We start from the raw sequence: 23,392 nt of genomic DNA on the forward strand, positions 1-23,392 counted from the left end.
GTGTTTTGGTGTAAGAAAGAATCCAGAAATAGTGTGTGGTATAAACATATACTGCTTTTTTCCTACTCTTCTTGTATACACAGTGAGTCCCAGCTGTGTACAAGCTTTTTTATAGATAAATAAAGCAGTTGCTTTCATGATTATAACTGTCCTGAATGGATTGTCTTCTTACAACATTCAATCTGTTTATGAGTATTTACTTTACATTAGCCCAAGGACCCTGCACTGCGGGAGTTTGCCTCTATTCCCCTGGGTGTCCGTGTCTCAAGTCTTACATCTGCTCTGTGATTGATGGAGCCTTGAATCCACGTTATTACTCTCTCACAAGCAGAAATCAAACAGGCTATTAACTACATTACTTCAAAGAACTGTTTCAATACAATCTCCTTATCTTAATTGAAACTTTCTTTGTATGGATATTTGCTACATAGATAATTTACAGGTGCCTATCAAGCCTAATATTAAAGAAAGAAAATACAGGATTTTTTGTTTTGTTTTTGTAAACACACCATTGTGATCTGTAATTTTAAAAGTCATTCCAGGATTGGACCTGAAGTTTGATTTATTAGATTTTATTATGTTCATGGGGGTGGTGGTGCTGCTGCTAAAATAAGAGAGGGAAGAAGTCCCTGTGATTCAGTTTTGAAATTTAGCTTCCATCTGATTACAAGATTGTAGATATTCAAAAATATTCAGACCTAGATCACTGCAATTGTTAACATCTCAAAAACCTTGTCGAGAGTCAGGCAGCATTCAGCCTAGTTCAGCACCTACCTTGAAGAGATACAGAAATAGGGTTTCTAATTAAGTGAAGTTCCTTACAGACCCTTAAAGACTTAATAGCACCAAAACCAGCAGAAGTTGCTTAGATGCTATGAGGAGCTATGTATTTTTAAAGAGAGAGATTTAATATACAATCGAGGGATACCCTCAGGCATTCTGTTGAGGTTTCCTGCATAAATGCTGCTGCGTTGGTCATACAGGAAACTGACTCACAGTCGATCTCAAATATGATCTTGTCAAAATACTGCAACTCAAGTTTTTTAACATAGGATTTCTTGAGCTGGATGTGTATATTTACACTAACAGGACAGAGACTAACTGAAGCCTTAGGTGTCTCTCATATATTTTTAAAAAATTATGTAAAATGCCCTTCAGTCAAATCCATTCATATGTAAAAAAATGAACAAAATGGGTTATTCTAATCAAATGTCTGCAGTAAGCATCATAAACTTAAAAAAGAGAGAGAAAGCGCCAGAGAGCTGTAATTTCTCTTTGTAACCCATGTTTATAAAATAGAAAGATCAGATGAAATTTCAAGGAAGATAATTAAAGAGTGATGTGCAAGTCATAATTTGGCTAATGCAAAAGATGGGAGGCTGCGAATTTTTACACTGTCCTTCATGGTGCAGAGTTGTGATATTACTTTAAATTATTAAAATAGTTTCGACATCTTTCAGAATACCGGCTCTTGGGCATGGGCTTTTATTACTTATTGTAATTGGAGGATCTGCCATTTTCTTGCGTTTATCTCTGTGTGTATAGAAACGAGATAGATCTTGCCTTTTATTACTTCCCCATGTTCTGAATCAAAAATGTGGTTTAGATAATGTTAAGTGCCCTAATTCTTACTGCAGCGGACGCAGACGTTATGAAAAAGCATAAAAATACACACAGAGGGTCTTTCCACCTCAAGTCACTGAATATTAGGCATTTGTGCTCTGCCGGGTGTATTAACTTCAGCCATGTGAATATAATTTTCATTAAAGTAATCCTGTTTCAACTAGATGCTGTGACTGGAGGTGAAACGTTGCGAAAGCGTTAAAAATAGCTTACTAGTAATTTCAACATCCTGTAATTTTATCACAGATCAAGTTTCAACTGTCATACTATACAGACCTTATTCCCCATATAGTACATGTTTACTTTTTTAGCATGCCAGACCCACTTTGGAAAGATTGGTGCCAATATAATAAAATCGGGAGGGGGGTTGATACTGAAAGGAGTGGGAGGAGAGCGGGGAAGGGGGTGGGAGAGCGTGGGGGAAGCGAGTACACCATTTTACATCAACACTGCGAAAATGCAATCTAGCCTGGCGGAGGACCGGCAGCTGGGTCGGAGCGAGCGAGGGCTTTGCAGTCTCTGCCTGTTCCTTGTTCTGTCGCTCTTAAGTTTCTCTGTGTTTGCATAATAGCCGTGCATGCAAACCTCGCAATGCTCCAGGGCTCCAGAACAATAAATATACACATTTAAAGCCTTTATTGTCTTACGGTTCATGCCCCCGGTTTTCAACAGCTTAATTTCTGGTTGTATTTAACTAGTTTGCAAATGGATTTTTTCAGTTTCAAACTATTATTGAGGAAGCTCCCCTCCCTTTTTGGCGGGGGAGGGGTTGGGGGTGGGGTAGGAGTCAGTATATTATTCCTGTAGCGCTGGGTTATATAAACACATTATCATTTGAGAGCGCCCTTGGCGTCCATCAGCATTGTAAACACGTACTAGTGTATATACTTCAAAATTAAAGAATGCACACGCAGAACCAGGAGCCTGAATTCATATTCCGAGCAGACTCGCTGCTCGCATTTATTGATTTATCATGCATCGTTTATTGTTCCAGTCCCTAAATGCAGTCGCTGTCCGTTCAATATTGTTTGCAAAATCCTGAGATGTGTGTGCGCTGCTCACTTGTCTTTCTGTTCTGTTTTTTTTTTTTTTTTTTCTGAGTATTTTTTTTTTGCGAAGCGAACAAATGCATTAATATTTATATGTTTATATAATCGATAACCCACTTTTCCCTTCCACGTAAATAGGCATCAAAAGATAATTTAACAGATTAGTTCTCGAAAACATGGCAGTGAGGAAGCGTAATTTAACTATCAAACAAATCTACATGTCTAATAACAGCAAATCTGCTAAGGAGCATTAGAAAGAGGAGCAGCGCCCCGGAATCTCTGCAGGAAATGTTCTTTATATTAGACATATACAAGCAGGTCCTGTCAGATGCACAGCGGAGCTCGGTAGCTCTCGTCTCCTCCAAAAATTTCATCAAACGACATTGCTAGACCAGGGAGATTGGGAAGAGGGAGATCGCATCTTCACACAATTTTAGGGTGGAATTTATTTTTACAAACCTCCCTATACGTTTTTTGCCTTGATCCATCCGCTTCCCGCCGAGATCGGACGGAGCCTTTCTGTCGATTATGAATTTGATCAACCTACATTTGGAAGGAAACCTACATAGTTCTGACAGGAGCTGAAAATTGAGACGTCAGAGAAATATTAGGACATAATTTCAATCATTTTAGTGCCGAAGGGGAGGCAAAAACTTAGTTTTATATTGAGACAGTAAGCCGGCTGAATGCAGAGAATGTGTCTCCCTTCCAGGACCTGATGCAATCCATTCAAGCCAACAAGTTTGGAGAGAATGTTGAGTTCAATCAATTCAGAACGTCGAGATGGAGCCCAACTCACTCCAGGTATTTCGCTCTCCTCCGCTCTTCCGATCCCGGCACCCCCCGGCACCCCCCAGCCCCCCGGCTCACCCACACCTCTGCACCCACCCACGCCCCCCACAAACTTTTCACCAAACTTTTACCCTCTACATCCCCCAAATAATTTTTATTGTTTTAAAAAAATCCCTGATCATACATACATAATGTAATTTTACCGCCTCAGATGGAGAGGTAGGGAGAGGTGGCGGGGGGTGGGGGTGGGGGGGCCGGAGGTGTTTTTTTTTTTTTTTTTAAGGGAGGCAGAAAATTTGTGGGCTCTATTATTTTTCCACCCAGCTTTATATCTGTTGGCTCTTCTGTATTAAGAGTGGATGTCTGTGTGTAAATGTGTCTGGGAATAGACGTTTGTGCTCTGATGGCTACATTATTTATTTGGTGCTTTTTTTCCCCTGCAGTGGGTCGGCTCACCGTGTGGCTTGCACGGACCTTACATTTTCTACAAGGCTTTTCAATTCCACCTTGAAGGCAAACCAAGAATTTTGTCCCTTGGCGACTTTTTCTTTGTAAGATGTACGCCAAAGGATCCGATTTGCATAGCGGAGCTCCAGCTGTTGTGGGAAGAGAGGACCAGCCGGCAACTTTTATCCAGCTCTAAACTTTATTTCCTCCCAGAAGACACTCCCCAGGGCAGAAATAGCGACCATGGCGAGGTGGTAAACTTATATCTCCCTCTCTTCTTTCTTTATTATTTTTTCCCGTAGTAATGCTTATTACAGGGCAAGCTTGAAAATACTGTATTCACTTCTGCAGACGAGCAAGATCGACTTCTTTTTTAAAGGGGTAGCGCCACTAGCTGGGGCTCGAGTATTTTGCCATTGTCAGAGTTTGGCTGTCAGCTTTACAAAGAGGATCCAACTGCTGATTTTAGTCAAGATCAAATAACTTGTTTGAGAAGGGTTTTGTTCAAGGATGTGTGTGTGTGTGAGTGTGTGTGTGTGTGTGTGCGCGCGCGCGCGCGTGTGTGATCTTTCTGTTGCTGCTTGAACATCACATGCTTTTTATATTTTTTGCTTTTTGAAAATTTACCTTCGAGTCTGGCTCGGTCGGGGATGGGTGGATTTCTTTCGGTGGGTTTCGATATTGCTCTTTTTTTTTTTTTTTTAAGTAAGTATTTGATATGTTTAAGAGGGCGGAAATTACGAAATGGAGGCAGAGTGAGATCAAAAGCTATTGAGTTGGCAAAGACGTGTTGAATAAAGTGATAAATGACAGGTACTGGAATAATACATTCAAATAACTTGCAGATCTGCCCGGGCGGATTTCAAAGCGGTCGTGTAACCGGCACAAACACGTTAGGCATTAACAACTATCTCTCGTCCCCACCCCCTCTCCCCGGACAGACCATTTGATGTTTTTACTTTTCAATTACTCCACGCAAAGTGGACGTCTTCCAACGCGATCTTTGGGGATGTGGGGGACGCGGACCGCGGAGGGAAAGGCAGAGGGGTGTGTGCTCGCCCACAGGCCCTGCGGGTCCGGCGTCCTCGGTGCCCAGACGGCGCTCCCGGGGAGGGTGGAGAGGGAACGAGCCTCCCCGGCACGTTTCTGGGCGGCCGCGGGGGCGCTCGTCGCGTTCCTGGGAGGACGCCCGAGGTGAGCCCGCTGTCACCGGGCGCAGGGGCGGCCGCCTCTATTCGGCTCTGTCATTTCATGTGTGACCGCAGTTCTGCGGGCTCCCCTCGTCAGCTGACCGACCTCAGCGCCGTGGTACCTACCCGGGGAACTATTTTGGGGAGGCTGTGCCCACTGCGCGGCGGGGAGGGAGGGTGCGCGGCCGCCTGGCAAGGCTTTGTGTTGTCCAAGCGAGAGCACGGTAATCAAACTCAGACTTTTGAGGGCAGCTAGCTCTGTCTGTTCCAGGCTCTCGAGCTTTCGAGGTAGGTGTAAGGATCTTTTTGTTAAATGAATGGTTCCCCGTTTAACTCATCCCGGAGCGGAGCTCGAAGCTGCCTGCCAGTCAGTCCTTCCAGAATTCCTTGGTCTGATGGAGTTGATTGTACTTTTGGCATCTCCAGTTCACTCCTTCTCCGGGGAATCGAATTACCCATCAGTGGTCTCTGCCGGTTTAATTACTGGAGTTCGTCAAAACGTTCTCCCTCCGATCTGCCTCTTCGGAAATAAGCCCCTCCCTCCTCCCCGAACAACCCCCCCCGCCCCCCCGACAACACTCCGCCCCTCCGCCCTCCCCGCCAGCTCTGGGTTTTAAACGTTCACATTTCCCGACGTCTGCCGGCAATTTTACAAAGGTGTTGTTTGGAAATACTGTGAAAAATCCTGCAACCTACCAACAGGTTGAGCTCTTTCCTCCTGCCAAGGTCTAGCTCGGGCCCCCTCCCCCGACCCAACTTTCCTGCGCAGCTGTCTTCCTCCTCCTCCCCCTCCTGATTTCTTATTATTTGCTTTTCAAATTTATTACTTCAACATGGCCTGTGATCTGGAAAAGGGAAGGATTAAATATCCAGAAAAGAGCTGGTGCCTAATAGACTTCTGACTAAACCCAGAAGGAAATTATTCAGTGTTTTATGGGATATTTTGTGGCCACGCTCTTTTTTTTTAATTGAAAGTGGAATATTTTTTAAAGACCCTGAATTGACCCCACTTGGTGCAGTTTTAATTTCTGTTGTGTAATTAAATACTGGATTCTGACTTGAGAGTGAAAGAAATATTAGGCAAAGATTGCATCTGGTAAAACAGTTGATAGTGAATAGATATATTTTTAAATACACGATTTTTTACAAAAATATTCTTTATGGGGAAATGTAAGCGAACCATTTTAATGATCTTTGCATTTCGTCATTGCTGTATGAGCCATACCTGAGAAAATTAATCTTGCTATTTAAAAGTAAACTCCAGGGGTTTGGGGGAGGGAGATGGCTCTATTTATAATCCTCAGCTGCGTATACATCGCCTAATATTATGCATGATTTGTTTTTTAATGCTAACACGGCTGGTAATTAGCTGTATGATTATACTTGTATATTTCATTAGGACTTTGGCTGATGTCATTGTGAATTATTCAGCCATATTAAAACAATTTTCAATTGAGATAATGACACGCCTCAAAATTATGCAAATACAGGCTACATTGTGCAAAATAATTATGACAAATGTAAAGCAGGTAGAAAGTTTCCCAATGCAGATCGGTTTTCCACCCTGGTGATGTCATTTCCCCCCTGGCCTAAGTTAGTCATTCATTAGCAGAATAGCAACAGCAGTCTTCTCTGGAGGAGAGCCTATAGAAACCAGCATTTACCTCTGGCACCTAGAGGGGGCAACAGGGCCCTCTCATTAAGACCTTTGCTTTGTTTTCACTTAACTCTATTAAGTTGTTTATATACAGTGAAATGATTTTATTATTGATTTTAAATAGTTTTGAATGATGCATTTGCCATTTGCAGTGCATAACTGGAAGAGGAGGGTCTCCTGGTGATGTGCACTGTTACTTGAGAAAATGTTTAGCACATTTAATCAGCCAGAGCAGTTTATTTAAAGTAGCCAAATGGAGGTTAATAATTTCTTGATTGAGCTGACATCAGCATCCATTTCCAAAGGACAGCCAGGACTCAGTATAGTTTTTTGAAGAGAACCATTCTGTCTTTTTATGATTTCTTGAAATATGAAGACGTCAGTTCTAAAAAGAGGAAAATTATCACTGTGTGAGGTTAGAAATAGCGTCCCTGTGTGGTGTGCTATGATCTTTAGAACACTTTTTTTTTTTTTTTGGCGTGGGAGGGAAATTTTCTTATTGATCTTTGCAGTAATTGTAGGAGGCTAGATAAGGCAGGACTTTGTATGTCCATTTTACAGCTGGAGACAGGCTTGCAGACATTATGTGGTTTGTCAGAAGTCACTTGCTAGAATCTAGACCTTCTTAAATTTTAGGTTTGGTGTATTTTTCCCGCTGAAACCTACTCTTGAAACTAGAGCTTGAATACATTATGTTACATTCTAGACGTGTGTACTCATGTGGGCAGTTCCTTGTACATTTTAGAACTATGACTAGTTAGTCAGCTTTGCTAAAGGTCACCAGATATTTAGGTAGCAGAATCATTCTTATTCTATAAAGTTCAGATAAACCTAGTCAGTGGCATATAACAGTAACAGTTACATTTAATACCATTATTAATAATCATTAGCAATTTATTACTAGTTTAGATAATTATTATAATGTCTGGACTGCTTCTGTCACTGCTTCCTGCACATACTTAGGGTACTGGCAGCTGGTGTGAAGGAGAAGCATTGCAGAGAGTCACATGTTGATTCTATAGTTTACTATTTGTTTGACCTTGAACAGTCCTAAATGCTCTGGGCCTCAGTTTCTTCAGCTGCAAAATGGGAGGGAAAAATAGTAAGGCTGACTGGAGATTGTTATATATACCGAGACATTATTATGGGCAAAACTACTTTATCACTGTAAATTAAATGAATAGAAAATGATTATAGGGGTCTTTAGATAATCTTAATTTATAAATAAGAAACATAATAACAGGTCTATGTAGAGTCTTCTGGGCCTCATCATGATACTGTTTTGAATTATGAAAGTGAAGAGCAGGGCCATATGCAAGGAGTTAAGTGTCTGGTAATTACCTACAATTGCCATATTCAGCCAGTAGCTCTTCAGGGGACGAAAATGGCAAAGTAGGCGGGTAATTGGCTCTGTTACTGGGTAACTTCTGATTATATTCCTTTTCAGATTGCCAAGTGCTTAATCTATTGGCAATATACCCTCTTAAAATAGGTGGATGTATGAGCTTGAATTTCATGGGGTGGATTCTACAAGGCTTGCTGGTCCCCTGCAATAAGAGTGTAAATGAGTAAGCCAGTGTTGTCAGAGAGTCAGGATCAAGCATATCTGGTCATTATAGATTCTAGCATGCAGCCAGGGTTTCTAACAGTGGTTTGACTATCACCAGCCTTACTATCTAGTTAAAAAAAATTTTTAATGCATATTCCCAAGCCCTTATTGAAATTAATTTATATAGAATCTCTGAAATTGGGATTCAGAATTTTGCATTTTAAATTGTCTTTCTCTCTCTGTGTGGATCTTGGGAAAGTTTTAAACTCTGTGCCTCAGTTTTCTCATCTGTAAAATGGGAATAAAGTACCTACTTTGTAGGATTATTTTAAAGATTAAATGAGCTAATATATATATAAAGTGCTTACAACTAAGGTGGGAGATAGTAGAGTTGCTAAAATAATTTACTCAATATTACTATCATTAAAATTAATATTATTGTTCTCATTAAAGTTTGAGACCACTGCCTTGGACCTTCCTAAAGAAAGCTTTTCTCTATGAGAGGGTGATGTATAGGATAGTTTACTAGAACATATAGTTGATTCAAGTGTCACCCCAGATCACGCTGGCTTTCGTCCATATGGTGGATTTAGCTGTGTTGCCATTATAAAAGGCTCCTTAAGGATTTACATTTTATTATTGAAATATGCTGTTAACTGGATCAGCCGGATTTTTTAGAAGATTGCCTGATCGTATCACAGATACATTTTGAAATTCAGGTGCCGGACTGTCCTTGCTTCACCCGTGGGTGGCCTCTCAGCCTCTGGTTTGTTTGCATGAGCTGATTTTTTAGAAGTTTCTGAGATCACCTCAATGTTGTCAGTCAGTTCAGTCTCTCAGTCATGTCCAACTCTCTGCGACCCCATGAATCACAGCACGCCAGGCCTCCCTGTCCGTCACCAACTCCCGGAGTTCACTCAGACTCACGTCCATCGAGTCAGTGATGCCATCCAGCCATCTCATCCTCTGTTGTCCCCTCCTCCTCCTGCCCCCAATCCCTCCCAGCATCAGAGTCTTTTCCAATGAGTCAACTCTTCGCATGAGGTGGCCAAAGTACTGGAGTTTCAGCTTTAGCATCATTCCTTCCAAAGAAATTCCTAGCCTTGGTCAATTTCTTTAACTTTTTCTAAGCCTCAGTTTCTTCTTCTGTCAAATGGATTTAAAGGTTTCTACCTTGCCAGGAGAATTAGTAATACTAAAAGTCCTGAAACAAATGTTGGATGCTGTTATAATAGTTGTTATTTATTGTTAGTAATGATCTTAAGCTAAGAGAAGGAATATCTTTATACTTTGCGTAGCAGGCCCTTTAGAACCAGGGTGAAAACCAGTGAATTATATGGAGAGAGGTTACTAGACTGTGACAGGCATCAGCAAACTAAGGCCTGAGGGCCTAACCTGGCCCACTGTCTGCTTTTGTAAATAAAGTTTTACTGGAACATAGTCAGACTGTTTACGTATTGTTTATAGCTGCTCTCAGGCTATAATGTCAGAGTTGAATAGTTATGACAGTGACCATATGGCCCACACAGTGGAAAATATTTACTCTTTGGCCCTTTACAGAAAATGCTTGCTGACCCCTGGCCTATAGAGTTGATCTGAAATAAGGAATGTGACTGTGTACCTTTTTGTCTTTCTTACTTGGCTTTGGAGCAAGATCCAGTAATAGAAGGAATACTTTAATATGTCAAAAACATTCATATATACAAATTCTGTTTCAGCTTTGAGCCTAGGATGTGAAAATTTGAGAATCAGTAAAATGTACACCAAGTTTTATTTTGTGTGGTTAAGATCCTAATTCCAGCCAATGTTGGATTCATCTATCCTGAATTAATAAAAGCTACTTGTTGAGTGCTAACCATGTGCTCAGTGCTTTGCTAAGTACAGAGATGGATGTGAAACAATGCATGATGTAGCTGTTTTTCTTAAGAAGCTTATCAATCGTGATAGATGAGATCAACACATTTTTTAAAAATGTAAAAGCAGTATGTTATATAACACACTAGTGAATTGTGCTTACAATAAATGCAATATGTTTTCAAAAGAAAGCTCACCGTCTACATGGTTTTGGAAAACGAATGTACTAATCTCTTCAAACATTGACTGAAGACCTACTAGGTGCTACACAACCAGGTAGAGAGTAATGGAGAATAGCTCAAACCTCACAAATCTCTTAGTCTGCTTCATAGACAGATACTGGTCATAGAAAAGCTGTCGGATTCTGTGTCCCTTAGTTAAGTGGAGATGAACTGAAGTCACTATTTGTGGTCTTTCAGTATCTTTCTGGAAATTAGGAAGTACTGCCTTCACCTTTGAGGTTCATTGGATCCATGCATGCTTATAGAGCACCTACTTTGTGCCAGAGCCTGTTCTAGGCGCCTAGATACAGCAGTGAACAAGACAGACAAGCGCCTCTGCCATCAGGGGGCTTACAGTCCAGTGGTTAGTTTTAACCGCCCCTGTGGGTTGCATATTGTGCTTCCTGTGCCATCTGTGTTCTTTTTCTGTGCTCATCACCCCATCATCTCTGCTCCCACGGTGGTGCTGTTATTGGGGTAGAAAGTTGTGTCTTTACCTCTGGGTCTCTGCACAGCATTCACTGCATTTGTCAAGTATCTACTGAAGGACTGAATGGCATAATTAAAACGCTGTCTTCCCCACAATCTGCTCTCTTTAAGCTTGGCCCAATTTCTTTCTTACTCACAGAAGGTCATTCACCTGTGGCCCAGCTCCAGCAGCCCACCTCGCACGTCTTTCTCTTCTAAAATCTATTATCATTTTGCACCATCAGGTGTGAAGAAGTGCAAAAGGTTTCTTTTTAGGAGAACTCCCCAAAGAAATTAGTGACTATATGGGACTGAATGATCAGGCGAGAGCCAGCATCTCCCACCTCTTTGAGCACTTTTTCAGTTTTCAGCTATCATTCCATAAAAAGTCAGGACTTAGGGGAAGTTCCCTGGTGGTCTGGTGGTTTGGATTCCTTGTTTTCACTGCCAAGGGCCTGGTTCAATCCATGGTTAGGGAACTAGGGTCCCAAAAGCCATGTGGGGTGGCCAAAAGCAATTTTATTAAAAAATAAGTAAAGATTTTTTTTTTTTAAGTCAGGCTTTGGATGGCAAACTGTGAAAAGATAAAACTTGAGGGAAGAGAAGTCACTTCTTACCTGAGTGTTGATTGGCAGTTCCTGCAAACCAGCATGTTTCTCAGACCGATGGTCTTCATGAGGCCATATGTCCAATGACAAATCAAAATTGTAAGCAATTAAAACTTCTCTTGACATTGACTGTCAGGCACATACTAAGGAAATGTTATTTTTATGAAGTACATGAGTCCATACATGTAAATAAATGCTTTGTTATTAATTATTAATAAAGTGTACCATTGTTCATAGTGGCATCTAGTTTTATAGGACTCAGGCTCATTTATCAAAGTCTAGTTTTAACCAATGTCCAGGATATAATCGCTGGAATCAAATGCATTTGCCTGTCATTTTTTTATAGCCAGGGTGGTTGGATATTTGCCATCTCCCACTTAGAATAATATTGTAGCTAGTGATTACCCATTGGCTTGGCTTTTAAATAAATTTAAAATAAATTTATTGATTGTTGGCTTAAGGATTCATTGGCCTCTCAGAAATGTGGTCATGGATTCCTGCATTTCTTGAAAAATCTGCTCCCGTGCCCTTGCGTGAGGATGGCTTGGCGTTTTCTAGCAGAACCATGACCTTTGCTGGCTTCCTGGAGGTTAGAACTCAGGCCAGGCTTGGGCCTTCAAAGAGTGCGGCTAACGTCCTGGACTGTGAGTGTTCATTTGGATGACACATTTCAAACATGCAGTCATTGAAAGGGTGCCTTAGAACATGCTAATGGCATCAGTCTCTAGTACATACTTGCGTAAATTAATTCTGCTTTTAAAATCAGATGCACTGTTAGCTGCATTAAAGATGGATATTTGACATTTATCACACAGACCAGGATGTGTGGTTTAATTGCATGAGTTTCCTGTAGAATCTTGGTGGCTGTATAAAATGGACTCACAGTGGTGAGTGTCCTTGCACACATGACCATCATGTTCAGGGTCTCATCTCCATCCGTGTGCAGAGGGAAAAAGTGGGAGTAGAAACCACATGTTGCTGGTCAATCTAGTGGCCCTGTAAATGTCCCCCTGCCCCCCCACCACCTTTCCTTTCTCATGCCTCGAGCACACCCTGACTGTGATGTACACCCCTCCTCCCCAGAGTTGAGTTCCAAGCCTGATCAGTGGCACTAAACATTAAACTCTTGTCTTTGAGAATAATAGGCTTTGCTTTCTACACCCTCAAGCATGTTGAGCTACTGTGCAGGCTGGAAAATAAAAATGTTCTAATTGTGTCTTTTAAATAAGCATAGGAGTGAATTAATTAGACCATATTTTGTCTTTAGTTGCTTAGTTACACAATAGTATTCCTGAGCACGAGTAAGATAAATTGGCTCTTTTTGTGCTGCCTGTCCCTTAATCATAATTACTGTATTGCTTAGGAGAGTAAAGCATACATAGATTTTGAATTTTTTATTAATAGTCAAAAATATGCATATGATATATAAAGTATATGCTGTTCAACCTGTTTTATATGCTTTTATGTGGGAAGAAGTTTTATTGTGGTGGTAACATTTGCATTAGTTGCTCAAAGATGTAGTTCTGGGAAATACATAATTGAAATGTTTTTGAATTGCTTTTTCTGGCCTTTTCAATCTTATTCAAAATAATAGTGCCTCCAGTCCTAGAGCAGTCATTCTCATTTGATTTAACATCTTTCTTTGCACTGCACACACGGCGCCCACTTTTAACCCTGCAGAGCCTAGATGAGGTTTGTGATTCACGGACCTCGGACGTCGGGTCTTAGGTTTTGGGGCTCACGCTGTCTGGGGCAGAGGGCAGCCGAATTCCTGTATCTAGAAGCCATTACTCCAGTGCCCTTAGCCCTGGCACACTTCCACGTCCCTTGCAGAAGGCTCCAGGGTTGGAGATCATAAGAGTTTGCTGTAGCTTGGGCTGGACAGCACTGTGTGCTTGCCTTCTGAGGTCTTGCAAAATGGCAAGTGGCTTCTGAGACTTGGGCTTCTAGCCCCCTACCCCCCAACCCCTGCACCACGGAGGGCAGCAAGAGTTGGACAGCTTGATGTAGTTATTGAACAATGGGAGAGTCTGGCTTAAGACCCAGCATGCGTGCTGGGTAAATGTATGTGAAAATCGACCCCATTGTTCTGTTGGATTTGAAAAGCAAGTAAATTATTTACAGATATTTGCTAATTAAAGCACATGTTGTTTTACCAGCACAAAAGAACACATTATAACTAGAGACAAAGAACTAAGTGCAAATAATTTAATCTTGCTATTTTTTTGTGTTCTTCATAAGGAATATGTTAAAAATATGTATTTGTTGTCGTTTAGTCGCTAAGTCGTGTCCAAATCTTTGATGACCCCATGGACTGTAGCCCACCGGGCTCATCTGTCCTTAGAATTTTCCAGGCAAGAATACTGGAGTGGGTTCCCATTTCCTTCTCCGGGATATCTTCTCCACCTAGGGATCGAACTCGTGTCTCCTTTTTGGCAGGCAGATTCTTTACCAGTGAGCCATGTGGGAAGCTCAAAAATGTGTGTGCATATATATATATATATATATATATGTTAAAGTGTGTGTATGTGTATATACAGATATGTATATATGGTGGTGTGTGTTTGTGTGTGTTTTATTCCTACAAGGGAAGCCACGCACACTATAGAGATAACAGACCAAGTTACTTGTCCCTAGGCTGCTCCACATTCCTCGTGGAACATCAGAAATGGAAATCATTTTGGTTTTCCCTTTAGTCCAAGCTTTGCTTGCCATCACCTAGTTTGAGCTCAGCTCTGAGTACCATTGGGGAAAAAAGGCAAAGTAGCAAGATACTTTACCAAAGAATAAAAACGTTCTTACTTATTACCTTGTCCTCAGACTTTCCTTGGGGCTTACCAGATGGCGCTAGTGGTAATGAACCGACGGCCAACACAGGAGACTTAAGAGATGTGGGTTTGATCCCTTTGTCAGGAAAATCTTCTGGAGGAGGGCATGGTAACCTGTAGGAGCCTGTAGGTTGGTGGGCTACAGTCCGTAGGGTTGCAAAGAGTCAGACATGACTGAAGTGACTTAGCACAGCATAGCAGACTTTCCTTAATGAAGGCCCAGGTATAGTTGTTTTTCTTCTGTGATGACCCAACTTTGGCAGCATTCTGATTGGAAATGGAATGAGGGCCCCTGACCTGTGGTAAAGGAGTCTGATGCAGAGTTGTGATAATGTCCCGCCATCTTTTTCTGGCTGGAACGTTGGCCTGTCCATGGGTGCAGCTGGTCCCTCTGCCTCTGCCATCTGTACAGATGTGTGTGGTGGTAGGCAGGACTGGCCGGACAGCTCTTGGCTTTGGGTTTAAGATGACCATGAACACTTGCCATGGCTGTGTAAGAAAAAGGCTCCTGTCTAATGAGCCTGGGATGTTTTAATAGCCTCACAGGCTACTCAAGTCAAGCCCCCTTTATGTAATAGATGAAGAGACAGGCTGAGAACCATCTTGGGGATGTGCTCAGAGCTAGTGAGTGACGAGTAGAACCAGAACCCAGTCCGTCAGGTACAGTGGTCTACTGCTTTGGGAAAGGACTGCTCTCTTGAGGTGATGGTCTGAGGAAAGCAGGCAAGTGTTTCCCATGGGTATGCTCAGGTGGGCCATCCCAGCAGGATGGTCCTGCACCAGCAGGCTTATACAGTAGGCCTCTAGCAGTGGCTCTGTGGGACATCACTTTTATGAAATCACTGATGAGGGGTGTGGCCTTTATTCTAATGATGAGATACTTACCAAAGAGTGAGTGATTACACGGAAACCAGGCTTGATATTCAGGTCCCCTCTGGGCCTCACCTTTATTACCCTCATTTCCAATTTTTTTCCTGGAGCCAGGTGGGCCCTCTGATCGGGATATTTATATTGTCTCAAGAAAAGCTTTGGCAAGATGGCACTCTTGGTGATAAATGGAATTGGCATTTCTGCCACCATCTGATATTCATGGATGATTTCTTTAATTCAGAAATGACTATTGCAAGCCTACTATGTGCAGGTTCCCTGTACTGGGATGTAACAGTGAACACAGTGACTGATGCGCAGATAAAGATTTCTGTTTTCATGTTACTCATTCTCCCATAGGAAGAAGGAAGAGGCAGCCTGACTGATTTATCCAGAACAGAGAAACCCCATCTCCATACTTGTCATCTTGGAACCACATTCACACCTTCTTCCAGATGCATGACCCAAAGAAAGTGTCCTAACTTGCTCTTTTCCAAAACCATTTGCAAAAGTTTCACCCACAGTGTTTTCAATGAAGTTACAATGTTTTTGACTATTGAGTATCTATAACGTGTCAGGCATTACATGTATATTAACATATAAATCAAATACTCATTTAATTATCAAAGAAATTCTCCAAGCTTGGTAGTATTGTGGTATTTCCATAGTTGATGGATGAGGCAGCTGAGTCCAAAAGACGTCTTAAGTAACTTAGCCAAAGTCACATATAGGTAAGACTCAGGCAGAATTAAAAATGCCTGGTTCTGAATTCCACCAGGTGATTTTCATGTTCCCCCTATTTAGAATAGTTTGAGAATCAAAATCGGGATTTTCAATATATACTGACTTATACTTTGAGCCTTTATGAAAAGTTTCTTTTGGTCTTTTATTAATTTATTCAACATATGGTTCTTAAAAGCTTCTATCCTGCTGTCTCAGAACTAAGCGATCAGATTGACTATTGACTGAGACACGCGTTAATTTGATGGTAATACCACACACCTGTGCACTAAGGCATTTCACCGGCTCCCACAAGCCCATGCGAGGCGCCAGGCACCTCTGAAGTTTCACAGGCAAGGAGACCCAGCCTCAGGCCCTCCAGAGTGGCGTCTGTGTGCAGGTCGTGCTGGTTCCTGGAGAGACAGGTAGGAAATCAGGCGCCTCCTGCCATCCCGGGGCTTCTTGTTGAGTGGGGAGTTCAGGCAGGGCTAATCAAACAATCCAAAATAAACAGGTGACTTTGTGGCCCGGTTAGCCTGGTGAAGGCAAAATACAGGGACCTATGACACGGGTGCCTGCTCTTACTTGGAAGATCTGTGGAGGCATTTTGAACAGGGCTAGAGAGATTCTGGTGAAGATTGGTATGAGGTTTCTTGGTAGGATGTAGAGGTGGGAGCATTCTCCTTTTGGCATGATTTCTGAGCTGAACCTAATCTTGGTGAATCCAGTCAACAGGTTAGACATTGCCCACTGACACCCGTCAAAGAGGGCTACTGTTTTAAATCCCATTAACCCCCTCATCAGAGAAGGCAATGGCACCCCACTCCAGTACTCTTGCCTGGAAAATCCCATGGATGGAGGAGCCTGGTGGGCTGCAGTCCCTGGGGTCACGAAGAGTCGGACACGACTGAGCGACTTCACTTTCACTTTTCACTTTCGTGCATCGGAGAAGGAAATGGCAACCCACTCCAGTGTTCTTGCCTGGAGAATCCCAGGAATGGCGGAGCCTGGTGGGTTGCCCACCAGGGCACAGGGTCGCACAGAGTCGGACATGACTGAAGCAACTTAGCAGCAGCATCTTCAGAGCTGATTTACATCATCAGAATGGCTGTAGACAAGTAGAAAATGGGGCCTACAGGCCTACCAAGGCTTATGGACCAAATCTGACCTGCTGCCTGTTTTGTCAATAAAGTTTTATTGGTACACAGCCACAGCCACTTGTTTACAAATTGTCTCTGGCAGCTTTTACACTATCCTGGAGGAGCTGAGTAGTTGGAACATATGCACAGAGCTTAACATATTTACTGTCTGGCCCTTTACAGGAAACATTTGCCTGACCCCTGGTCTAAAATGATTTTTTTTTTGGCTTCTTTTTTTTTTTTTTTTTAATTTTATTGGGAGTATGATTGATTTATAGTGTTGTGTTAGTTTCAGGTGTTAAATGGCTTCTTTTTTTATTATGGAACTATAATTGCTTTACAACGCTGTTGGTTTCTGCTGTACAACAGTGAATCAGTTGTGTGTGTGTGTGTGTATCCCCTCCCTCTTGAACCTCCATCCCACACCACCCCATGCCACCCCCCTAGGTCATCCCAGAGCCCCGAGCTGAGCTCCCTGTGCTATACTACAGGTTCACACTAGCTACCTCTTTTACACGTGGTAGTTATATACGTCAACACTATTCTCTGTTTGTCTCACCTTGCCCCCCTCCTCCCATGTCGCATGTCCACTCTGTTTGCGTCTCTATTCCTGCCCTGCAAATGGGTACATGTGTACCATTTTTCTAGATTCCATTTGTATGAGTTAATGTACGATATTTGTTTTTCTGTTTCTTCACTTGTTACGACAGACTCTGGGTATTTGTACTAAAATGGTCTTAATAAAGGTAGTAGTAAAACTAGTGCTGTCATCTTCACTTGGACCTTTCGTGTAACCATAATACTGTGAGGTAGTCATTTCATTTTGCAAGAGGGCAACCCGAGAGGCTAGGCCATCCAGGTTTGTAAATTCATTCATCGGGTAAATGATGAATGAGACTAAATGGGAGCTCGAGCCGTCTTGATTCCAGAACACAGAGGGCAAAACCCTCTGTGCTGTCCTGCTAACAAGCCAAAGAAACGGGGCCGTATCAGAAAGGGGGTATAAAATCTGCTGAGGTTTTTCCCCATAAAGTAATAAAATAGCACAACCTCTGTATTCATCTTTCAAGGTCTTGTTCAAAATCCACCTTACCTGAAGAGGGGAGAGGGGAACCCAGAGCAGAGGCACAGGTGTGGGCCCGGTCAGGAAGTCGAAGTGGGTGGAGCCAAGGCTGGGACACCATGTGATGCTTGGAAGAACCAGGGAGCAGTGATTTGTCTGTACGTTGCTCCTCAGGTCCTGCCCATCATTGCAGGGCAGCAGTGTCTTTTGATGTTACCAGATCTTTCCATTTTTCAAGGCCCAAAAGCCATATCTTTGTGTTATAGTCGGCAATTCCGTCCAATTTTTACAAAACACTGTGGGCCAAACAAAATGTGTCTTCATTCTAGATGTGGCCCATGGACTGCCACCTTGCATTCTGCAGAGCAAAGCTTTGGAGTACTACAGTTTTAAAAACTTTCTCATATTCGGCCCATTTTGTGTAGTGAAGCAGAAGGAACCTTTTGGTCTTAAAGGGACAGCAAAGGAAGGAGCTCAGGCAGCCTGGTGGACAAAACCCTCATCATTCTCTCCAGCCAGAGAGTCTGGGGGGATGGAAGGAATGGATGGATGCACAAACTAGGGCCCATGGTCAGAAAGGGAACAGGGATGGAAATGTGGAGAGAAAGGAGTAAGTCGGGAAGTGGCCTATAGCCATGCTGAAGGCAGCCTGGAGAATGGAGCTTGTGTACATCAGGCCCTTGAAAATACCTAGGGCTTTCATGGGTGGCGATTTCGACAAGAGTGAGAGAGGAGGCAGAAGAAGCCACAGGAAAATAGAAAGGCAGGACATTCCAATATTGGAAGTGGTCTGCCCTCGGCAGAGCAGCAGGGGTCTGGTGGACAGTGAGGTAGACCGCGGCTGGACCTGGGGTCGTCTAGCAGGTCAGGTTGGACTTGAACCTGGAGGCAGGGCTGGTTAGTAATTTCACACGTCTTGTTTCTTGGTACTTAGGATATAAACCCTTCGTCTTGAAGCTTGGTAGAACCACACGTGCATGTGTATTCTGCCTCTTAGCTGCATGTCATCTTGGTCCATTACTGAATTTTTCTGGGGTCCCTTTTTCCTTATCTGTGAAATAGGCTAGTCTTGCTGGGCTGTGATTATCAAATGAGATTTATATGGGCATAAAGCCCCAAACCGTGGTCGGGCTGATAGCAGACCCAGGCCTTTAGCAGATGTGAATTAGCAACCCTGCCCTTACTGGTTCAGAACCAAATCCTAACTTTGTTGTCTCCATGAAGTCTGTCACATTGCTAAGACTGTTAATATCGCCTTAATAAGTAATTTATTGGTTGAGTCATTGGATTTCTAACTATTGTTTAAAAAAAAAAAAAACTAAGAAAATTATCAATTTAAACGGAGTTAAACTTCCTGGTTCTCCGTTCTCGAAAAGATTTTCTTGTGTTTAGGTTCAGAGTTTTTCTGATGCATGTTTGAGCTTTCCAGTCACTGTGAATGGGGCACCCTCAAGCCTGTTGAGCTCTGTTCCATTTGGGTCTTAAAGAACCTTGAGGAGGCATTTCTTCCATCAGCCACAACAAAATAAAATGAGATGGGAGTCAAAAGACAAAACCTGCGTTCCAGATGTCCCATCTCAGTGTGCCAAAGGAAGTTCATACCTGATGCTTCCCAGGTCGCTCCCCTTTCATGATGCAACCTCCAGGAAACCTGATGTCGATGTGCTGAATGTCACAACACTGAACTTATTTTAAATATCCTCATTTTCCCACCATTTAAAAAACTCTCCTAGTTCCTATTCTTCAAAACACCCCTAATTTGGAAACTAGTTTCACCCTCTGTCATCTCCTCCTCTTCTTCTTTTGGTGGTGGTGGTATGGAATGCATTCCAAACCAATTCCTTTAAGATGTGTAATGCCAGGTTCTTTTAAAAAGCAGAAAGCATCAGCAAATGGATATAAAGGGATAGGGTCCCAGCCAAAATGGCTGGGGGAGCTTAGAAGAAGGATCTTCAAAACAGAGACTGCCTGCTGGGCCATTAAATCCTTTAGCTTTGGGGTAATCCCACAGTGCATATCAGATGACTAGAATTCAGATGAAAACACTGCTATAGTACTCAAGCTCCCCACCAAATTATTCCAAAATCTAGTGTACATGGGTTGTAAATACAGAAAATAATTGAATTCTGTATGTCTTAAGTGAAATAATCTGTTCCATTCTGTTTCTTATGGACCTTCTTCATAATAGTCTAATTGTGTTCTGTGCTCCTGGGGGCTGAATGTGAATTCAGCAACAATGCGTCGGGTTGTAAAATATGCAGCCCCAACAATCTGGGCAGGCAAGGAGGAGGTTCTAGTAAAAAGGCTGAAGATGTTTTTTTCTAATGCAAATTATATGAATCACACACACGGTAGTGTCTTTTAAAATGATCAATGGGCTCTGGCTTTTTTCTTTATAGTTTATAGGTCCTATTTCTCCATGTTTTGGATGTTACTAGATCAGTAATTCAATAGACAGCCAAGCAGGTGTTCAAATCACTCCTGACCCCCAGAATTCCTTAAATGACCCCTCAAAGCAGTGGAGTGAAAACATTTTCAGCATGTCAGAATATTGAATACCTCAGTTGTCTTAATATTTTTTCACCTTAAATTTTAAGGCTGTTTTCTGCCTTTTTCTCTTTGGCTAAAGCAAAGAGAAGCCTCGCCTTGATCTTGGCCACGAGGACTAGAGGATTATGTGTTTGCAGGAGCTGTAGATTGTATGTGTCCGCAGCACAGTGTCTAAATGGTCAGCTGTGCCAAGGCCCTTGAAAAGGTGAGAGGAGGACAAGAGAGATGATGCCTGGGATTCTTCTGCAGTAGCTGAGGATATAATATTGTTCTTAAACGCACACCATTTCTATTTTTAAATATAGGATTTTGATTGCAAACTTATTCAGTTCAATTCAACCAATATTTATTAGTACAGGGTACTTTGGAGGTGATAAAGAGATGAGTAAGATTGGCTCTTCTTCTTCTAGTTGCTTAGAAGAGATAAAGTTAGCTTTACTTGACAGGTTTATATTTTACTTTGGCTCTTCCATCCTGGCAGGTACACGTATATAGTTCTGTGTGCTCAGTCCCTCGGTTGTGTCCGACTCTTTGAGACCCCATGGGCTATATAGCCCACTCACCAGGCTCATCTGTCCATGGACTTCTCCAGGCAAGAATACTGGATTGGGTAGCTATTTGCTTCTCCAGGGGATCAGCTAGCCCCAGGGATCAAACCCGGTCTCCTGGATTGCAGGTGGATTCTTTACTGTCTGAGCCACCAGGGAAGCCCCTACATTGTTCTATGGTATTCTGGGAAATTTCCTTGTGAAGGTAGTTTTTCCAGGATTTAGGCAGTTGCATAAAGCATTTTTCCATTGGCTTGTCAGTTTCTTAGCAGAAATTAATTTCCAGACGTAGTTGAAACTGTTATTTAGCAACTTGTTTCACAGACTTTCATTGTCACACAAAAGCGTGTAAAAGTATCTTGTGTTTAAAGACTAGTATACTAGCTCTCTATTGTTATGTAACAACTTACTCCAAATTTCACATCTTAAAACATTATCTTTACAGTTTCTGTAGGTCAGGAGTCTGGGTTAAGGTTAGCTAGGTGTGTCTGAATCAGGGTCTCTCAAAGCTTCGTTCAGGGTGCCCGGCTGGGCCTTACTCATCTCAGAGCTCTGTTGGGCTAGAATCTACTTTTGAGTTCACTCAGTTGTCTGTTCCTGGGCTGTTGAACTGAGATCCTTCTCCCTTGTTAGCCATGGACCTTGACCTCTCTGGTTCCTTGTCATGCCTCACAGGCTTCCCCACAGGCCAGCTCCAACATGGGAACTGACTTCCCTCACAGTATGTGAGCAAACCAGGAGCCACAGACCTTTTGTAACCTCATCTCAGAATTGAAATCCAATCACTTTTCCATAGGTCTGTTTGTTAGATGTGAGACGTTGTGTCCAGCCCACATTCAAGGGGAGGGGATCACACGAGGGCATGCATACAGATAGGTGGGGATCATTGGGCACCCTCATAGAGGATGCCCACTACAGTCAGTGGAACAGTCACTTTAGCATAAAGCTAGTCTGGTGAGGATTGGAAGATAATCTTCTTACCCTGTTTTGCTCTTTTTTTATCTCCTTTTCTTGTTATTATGTATTTTCATTGAGTGGCTCCTTCCAAACACCTACCCGCTTTTCTGGGCATTTAATTATAGATGACGTATGTATTAATAGTAGATAGCCGATCGCTTTAATCCGTCAAAGGTTTATTAGTCTTTGACCATGGCAACAAGTTATATTGAGTCTTAAACTTCATGTCTTGACCAGTGAATTAGGGGAGTTTTGCTGGAAAGGGTATTGTGTCTGGTGTGATGATGAGTCCGTAGGGAGAAGGGGAATGAGGACCTATAACTGGTATAATTAAACAGGCTCCTAAGTGTGTAAAAACATAGGTACGTTCCATGCGCCATAGTTAAGGAGAGGCATTAAATCAGGTTGGCATATAGCCATGTAAAGAAGACCTAAACATCCAAATGAAAGGGATTGTTGTCCCAGTTTGTGTTCCTGACCAGTGTATCTATAGGTGATACGCATCTCTTAGCCACCCTTCAACTTCATGCACATGTCAGGGAGCAGCTGGCCCTCAATCTTTTAAATTCTGTGGAAATCAGCTGTTTTCATAGGAAGACTCGTCTGTTTCAGGGAAGATGAAACTTGGTTTTTGATAAAGTGTTTAAAACATACCTATGTAGGCATTAAAGATTTGAGAAAAGGGTGGCATTAAGCAGATTGGAGAAGGAAATGGCAACCCACTCCAGTAGTCTTGCCTGGAAAATCCCATGGACCAAGGAGCCTGGTAGGCTACAGTCCATAGGGTCGCAAAGAGTCGGACACGACTGAGCAACTTCACTTCACTAAGTCAGTATTTTAATAATGGAAATTGATTTATGGAGTAGCTTCCGTGTTAAACCTGCCGGAAATTTAGAGGAAAGGAGTCTGGATTTAAATTTAGAAGCACGCATCAGCTCGAGGATGTGTGTATGTTGTGTGTTTTTCCTTTTTATTTTTTTTTCACCTTGAGTTTGACAGTACACCACATCCCTCCCCGTGCCTTTGCATCCTCTTCTCCTTCTGAGTGCAGTATCCACCGTTCCTCTCCCACCTCTCTCCCCTTTTATCCTCACTTGTTCCTTCTCTTCCTCAGGGTCTCAGCAGAGACCTTCCCTGACCATTGCTTTGACATCATACCCAGTCCTACCCCTTGTCTCCCATTATGGCCTCTTCTAGTTTTTTTGCCTCATATTTTATTATCTGACTCCCTACATCCCTCTCCCCCAACACAGACACGAACA

General features: G+C 42.5%; 1 protein-coding gene across 1 annotated transcript in view; it reads left to right on the forward strand.

Moving 5' to 3' along the window:
* The first annotated feature begins 3,372 nt into the window (after nucleotides 1-3,372).
* The window catches only part of ARID5B (AT-rich interaction domain 5B), a 193,102-nt gene continuing 173,082 nt past the window's right edge, over nucleotides 3,373-23,392 (forward strand). Inside the window, exons 1-2 of the mRNA XM_027530920.1 lie at nucleotides 3,373-3,476; nucleotides 3,908-4,162. Of these exons, the coding sequence (XP_027386721.1) occupies nucleotides 3,456-3,476; nucleotides 3,908-4,162 (276 nt within the window). The 5' untranslated portion in view covers nucleotides 3,373-3,455. The remainder of the gene's footprint in view (nucleotides 3,477-3,907; nucleotides 4,163-23,392) is intronic.

The sequence above is a fragment of the Bos indicus x Bos taurus genome, chromosome 28, assembly GCF_003369695.1.
Source record: "Bos indicus x Bos taurus breed Angus x Brahman F1 hybrid chromosome 28, Bos_hybrid_MaternalHap_v2.0, whole genome shotgun sequence".
In the NCBI taxonomy this organism is placed as follows: domain Eukaryota; kingdom Metazoa; phylum Chordata; class Mammalia; order Artiodactyla; family Bovidae; genus Bos; species Bos indicus x Bos taurus.